The sequence below is a fragment of the Aplysia californica genome, unplaced genomic scaffold, assembly GCF_000002075.1.
Source record: "Aplysia californica isolate F4 #8 unplaced genomic scaffold, AplCal3.0 scaffold00025, whole genome shotgun sequence".
In the NCBI taxonomy this organism is placed as follows: domain Eukaryota; kingdom Metazoa; phylum Mollusca; class Gastropoda; order Aplysiida; family Aplysiidae; genus Aplysia; species Aplysia californica.
The window spans coordinates 1,495,651-1,501,785 of record NW_004797295.1 but is presented as its reverse complement, the minus strand read 5'-3'; the positions used below and the strand labels follow the sequence as shown (position 1 = coordinate 1,501,785).

The 6,135-nt window shown below is 42.4% G+C and overlaps 1 protein-coding gene across 1 annotated transcript in view; it reads right to left on the bottom strand.

Annotated features, from left to right (window-relative positions):
* LOC101851784 overlaps nt 1-6,135 on the bottom strand; it is a gene marked incomplete at its 5' end in the record, with an annotated part of 194,265 nt that overhangs the window by 62,433 nt on the left and 125,697 nt on the right. Inside the window, 2 exon segments of the mRNA XM_005091039.3 lie at nt 2,873-2,943; nt 3,815-3,938. Of these exon segments, the coding sequence (XP_005091096.2) occupies nt 2,873-2,943; nt 3,815-3,938 (195 nt within the window).

Sequence of the window (6,135 nt, the reverse complement as noted above, 5' to 3'; positions counted from 1 at the left end):
TGGGGGGGGGGAGAGGAGAGAAAGAAAGAGAAAGAGAGAGAGAGAAAGAGAGAGAGAGAGAGAGAGAAAGAGACAGAGAGAGAGAGAGAGAGAGAGAGAGAGAGAGAGAGAGAGAGAGAGGAAGAAGAAGAAAAGCCTGCCAGCGGCGTCCCCCACCTACACATTTCCCTATGAGGATAGACAAAGCCGTACTGAGGTAACAGCCTGGAAAACAGAACGACAACAATGAGAAGATACACAAAGCCAGCGCCCTCACCGCCCGCCCAAATGATCATGTTACTAACATCTATTAGAACACAATCACTGATAACCTTGCCAGCTGATACAGTGCGAATACACATCGTCTCTTGAATAGATCAAAGAGAAAAATGATTTTGCCTCTGTAACCCTATAAACCACGACCATGTTTGACATTTGTTGTGAATATGTGTAGGGGGAGGAGAGGTTAGCACAAGTGTGGGTGGTTGGCGGACGCTCTGGTGTGGTTTACTCCTTCTTTCTTATTAAACATCCATCGTCATTATCTCTCATCCCCTTTTTCTTTGTAGGCTCTAGTGACATCTCTAACCTTCGGCATTTGGGTAGCACGAGCCATAAAACTCTTACTAAAAACTAAAAAAACCCAACTAAACTATGACAACAGCCACATTCCACCACGAAGAGACAAGAGCGATGAAGGCACCGACAGCAGTGAAGGAGGAGACTGCACTAAAGCCTTCACCTACCTCTTGTCATGTACGTGTAATTCACAACTGATGGCTTACGTTGCATCTGAGATCTCGGCTTTGTTCTGGGAGAGATGTAAACCGAGTATACGCTCACATGCTAATCATTCTCCACCCCCCCTCACCTTTTTCCATTTTAAATTCGACTTACATAACTTCTAAAGGTGTTTTGACAATGCTATCATGATTTCAGTTGTCGGATAGAGATTTCAGAGTGCAGAGGCAGTAGCAACAGATACGACATATTATTATTATGGGGGCACTTAAAAATGTAGAATTGGCGCCCAATAGCCACCTACAGTGGTACTACAGTTGCCGTCTACGACCCCAACCCATCTCTCAATCAAGATCGGAAGTAAAGGTACATCAAACACAATACATGTGTCCTAGTTTCCGTATGCTGATGAAGCATTGGGGTTGTTGTACGTTATCTATCGTGAGTCAGCACCGCAACAGATACAACCTCGCCAAAAGTATTTTTGGTCGAAATAAACACTGGAGTAACAATAGAAGGAGCAGACCGCCCAAGAGCACCCAACAACAAATCAATTAATGAAAAACAGGCAGAAGTTCCTGGTATCACTCATAATAGAAGAGTGAAGAAAATGGTGATGGGCATCTCACCCCCCCCCCCCTTTCACCCACCCACACAGACCTTTCCCAAATAGAATAAATACGCCATGATAATTCATCCACGCATCATCGCATCATAGGTATGTAAAATATACCCTTACCTTATAATGAGGTCGATACGGACGGCAAAACCGAACTCATTAGCAGATGCATGTAACGGAACATATGAAAATAACCAAGCATGGTCTGTTAATTCGGCGCTGTTTTAATTACATCATTAGTACTGTCGAAAATAGGCAAACCAGAGCAAAATACCAATATCAACGTTGACAACTATACGTTCCCTCTTTCTTTTTGGAGGTCATACAAGTGAACGGATGTGTTTGCAATATGATCTAAAAATGGCTTTAAAGAGCAGAAGCGCGACAGGTAGCAACAGGATATATCAATGATAGTTTGGACTGGGATTACGTGGCAAAGTTATGCATAACAGGGGCAGATTCGACCGATTGCCGCAGATGCCGCAGATGACAAAGTAATGACGTGGTTCTGAAAACAAGGCGGGGTCGGGATAATGAAGTAGATAATACTGCAAAGTGCATCCCGGCGCGTGCTGGCCAATCGATACGGAGACAGCTGATGTATCGGGAGGGTATATAACATGAGACCTAGTCCATATGGGAGTACAAAACTGCATATCTACGAAGGGCGTAGTCCACAGACCACCCATAACTCATGGTCACATACATAAACGAACTTCGTTCCATTAATGGGTTGATTTTTCTAGTATTGTCTCGTAGCATAGTGTTGATATAAAACTGCAAGGGAGTAAACTGTTCTACTAATACTTTCGACCAATACACTTCGCTCATCTCCACCCATTTTCACTCCCATTCTCTGCATCAGCGTGTGAACAGAATGCACTGTATTTAAAAAGTAAGTCATGAATGACTATGTGTTCTAAGTTGTCATCCACACCATTACCCATCTCGTTCCTCTACAGTTTTAAAAATAAAAATGATTTGTATTTGGATTCGATGTTGATTAAAGTGACAAGGCTACACGACAGAAGTACACGACAGAAGTACACGACGGTCCAAACCATATAAACTGTTACGAGATTAAAATAAATGGGAGGGGGGAGGGGGGGAAGAAAGAACACATACACATGTGTGAGTGTGAGTGTGTGTGTGCGTATGTGTGCGTATGTGTGCGTGTGTGAGTGTGCGCGTGTGTGAGTGTGCGCGTGTGTGAGTGAGTGAATGAGTGCGTGCGCGCGCGCGCGCGTGTGTGTGTGTGTATGTGTGTGTGTGTGTGTGTGAGTGTGTATGTGTGGAGGAAGAAAATGACAACCATTTAGCGCCCAGATTACGTCAGCCCCAAAGGAAGAATATCTCCAGAGACGAAAATAAATACAACCACATGACTGGAAGCAATATCTAATATCCATCTGCTGTTAAGGGACATAGAGGCAACGACAAGGGTCGCCGCTTGCAAATTACTGTTACGGTGACCAGCAGCTTCCTTAAAGAAGTATAGTAGATGGACAGAGCAGTGTGAGCAGGGACACTTACCTTATTTCTGTTCTTGTCACACTGCGGTATTTGATCCTTACAGTTGTGCTCATGAACGTTCACGAGGCAGTCTGAAACACAAATACATCAGTTTTGAAAAATTGAAAATTTGAGCTGACTGGCACGAATGTCTTCGGCCTTAAATAAATTAATGAATTTGAAATGTCTGCAAATTCACAGTACTCATTTTCCCACTTGAGCCAGGAGACGGATTTGAAATAAGGAATAGAGGGGGGGGGGGTTACGAAGGACATTCGCGACGGTGACAATATCATAAGTATATGTAATACAATGCTCACTGTTAACTAACAACTTTGGAATGCAACGTTTTGATGTTTTATCTTTCAAAAGGCCAGAAGGTGTGGACCATTTCATTTTCACACTCGTCTAGTAATTACGAATAAAACTTATTGCACCAGTCTTCACCAAAAAAAAAAAAAGAAAAAAAAAACCTGGGTAGAAAATGTACTCTAGAAAATGTGGGTATGCGTACGACAACGAGCAACAGCAGAAAGGCAAATAGAAAACATTGGAAAGGGGGGTGGGGGTACAAGACTGCCCCCCCCCCCCAAGCAAACAGAAAAAACAAGCCGGTTGTGAAACAACTTTTGTTTATATGTGATCTTTGTCATTGATATTGGTCAGATGATGAAATATATTGTCATTCGCACTTAAGTGGCCGGAGATTGCCAAAAGATGAGACTGTGCAGTAAGTATGTTAATTTTTAGCCTCAGCTAGTGAGTCCGAAAAAAGTTTTTTTCCCTCCGAGGCGCCACAAATGCGAAAAGAAGAACACTACATGAGGAGACAAATGAAAAATAACCTTAGTTTCAAAAACATCACATCAAACCAAACCATAACTTAAAAAGCTTTCCTTTAAAAAAAAACCAACAACCCCAAGCTAAACCGTTTTACTTTCATTATGGCGGGCCTCTACTTACTTTCACACCGCAGGGCTGCCTTGTTCGCCATGGGTTTGTGACACGCATCGCAGGCAGTAGCGTTACTGAAGGAGATGGCCACGAAGCGGTGACGGTCTTTGCTCTTACTGTCCTTCTCCTTGTTCTGAAACACATGAAAAGTAAAAGAGTTTAGTGAAACAACAGACAGCTTCAGTGATCTCAACGCCCGTTTCAATACTGTAAGGCTATTCAAAAGGCGGAGCCTCCGAATTTAAGGTCCATCTCCGATAGGATCGAACTAAGTGGGTGGGAAGCCTTCAAAACTCAAACAAAACAATCCACACGCAGAAAAACCTCCTTTGGGGATTTGATCCATGGAGCTCTCTGTTGTCCAAAGTGATAGCAACTTAGCTAACAGTGGACCCTCGTAGGGATACCAGTTCACACGTACAAGCAAACATAAAAACACAGTAAGAAAAAAACAAACATGTATTCCAAACAGCAACACGTCACTGCTGATCGCCAAGGTGCTGTACTCTGTATTGAGTAATAGAGGACGTGTTTGCTCACGTTGATTCGTCATCGACAATAACCGATTCAAACGGCCCACATATTGCACTTTGGTCCGATCTGATTTGGCTTTCGTTGTTGAGTAGTAGATTTACAAATCAGCCCAAAACAGCCAAGTTTTCTCAACACGCCCATGTTTTGACAGAAGCAGATCAGACACATTTTTATATCAACACTAAAAAGCCGGAAAAGTAGTTCATACAGACAGTACGTTTGAAGACTGGTCCAAGGCAGTACGATTAAGAGTTGAGACCCCAGGTGCATGATTAAGAGTTGAGACCCCAGGTGCATAACCTCTCCTGAATCAAGTTCATACAGACACATTTTCACGTTTACTTTTAATTCTAATACGGCACCTGCAACACAATTAGCTCACACAAGTTTCCAAAAGAAGATTTATTACTAGAGACTAACATACAAAGGGAAAAAGGAGAGGAGAAAATGATGATACATGTTTGATTGGTGAGAAGGAGCAAAACCACACAAGAGCACCCGTCAATCAAAGACACATTGTTAGTTTGTTTGAGTAAACAATAATAGCCATTTAGTGCCGGGAAAAAGTAAGACAGACAAACAGAAATAAGAAAGGGAAAGTAACGAAATAAGACCTACCAGTGGCGCCCTCCAACCACCCGCGCCATCAACATAGTTACAGCGAAGAAAGATAAACACCTCATTGCGATCTATGTAAAGGGGAAAATAGCAAGGAGACAGACGAGAATAGCAGTCGAGCAGGAGGGAATAAACCAACCACAAGATAGTCTAGAGTCCAACATAAGGCATATTTATATTATTATACGACTCTTTTGCTTTGAACGATATATAACAGATTGTCGTTATACATACAGCTCACACAGCTCGTACGTCCCATTTCCCTCCAGTTTGACAATTAATCAATTTGTTAAGGGAAATAATTCAACAGTTCAAGGTTCTGTTTGCAGACATCCCCTCGTGGAAACACATCTAACTGATTTACTATCAAGGCAATACACCATTCTTTGATTGATAGCTATGTAAACCCATCGTTGAGTACTGTAATCTGCAAAGCAATACATTTGTTCATGCCAATGGCTGAACAGCAAGGAGTTACGGATGTTGGAATAGCATTGCTAACCAAATGGGTAATCGCCATATCTCGCCTGGAAGCTGTGAATCACATCAGAAGCAATTGAAAGAAGTGCTACGAGCAAATTGAACATGGTTGGTAGCCCACCAACCACCAATACGACAGTACGAGAAGGACGGGAGAATGCTTGTGGCAAGAAAATTCAGGAACGCAGAATTAGAAAATTTAAAGACAAGACGAGAGTCACGAAAGCACGACGGGACATTTCCTCCTTGTTCATCTTTGTACGAGTTTGCCTGTGATAACCACTAACAGTGTGTTTGTGTCTGTTTGTTAAAATACTTGTTTCAATTGCAAGAAAGATGGGGATTTGTATCACTAGCGTGCCTTTGTACATGCCATTACAATAACAATATCCAAAAAAGATACGACGAATTAGATTTTTCTGTTCTTCCCATTTTACACTGTTCGAGTTCGAGGTAAAAGTTCAGAATGCGCGGGCAACCAGGGCTTAGAGTGCCATTAAATATAAGAGTGAAATAATCCTCATTCTTGTACAAAAATAATCCTAAAATTCATAGAGAGCGCCCCTGTTCAGCACACTGTGGTCCACAGCTAGATCTGTTTATTACCGATTCGGCTGGAGTGGGCATTCTCCATTTCACCATCCAATCAGCTATATCAAAACAAAACAGCATAAGAACACACACCAGCCCCAGACCCC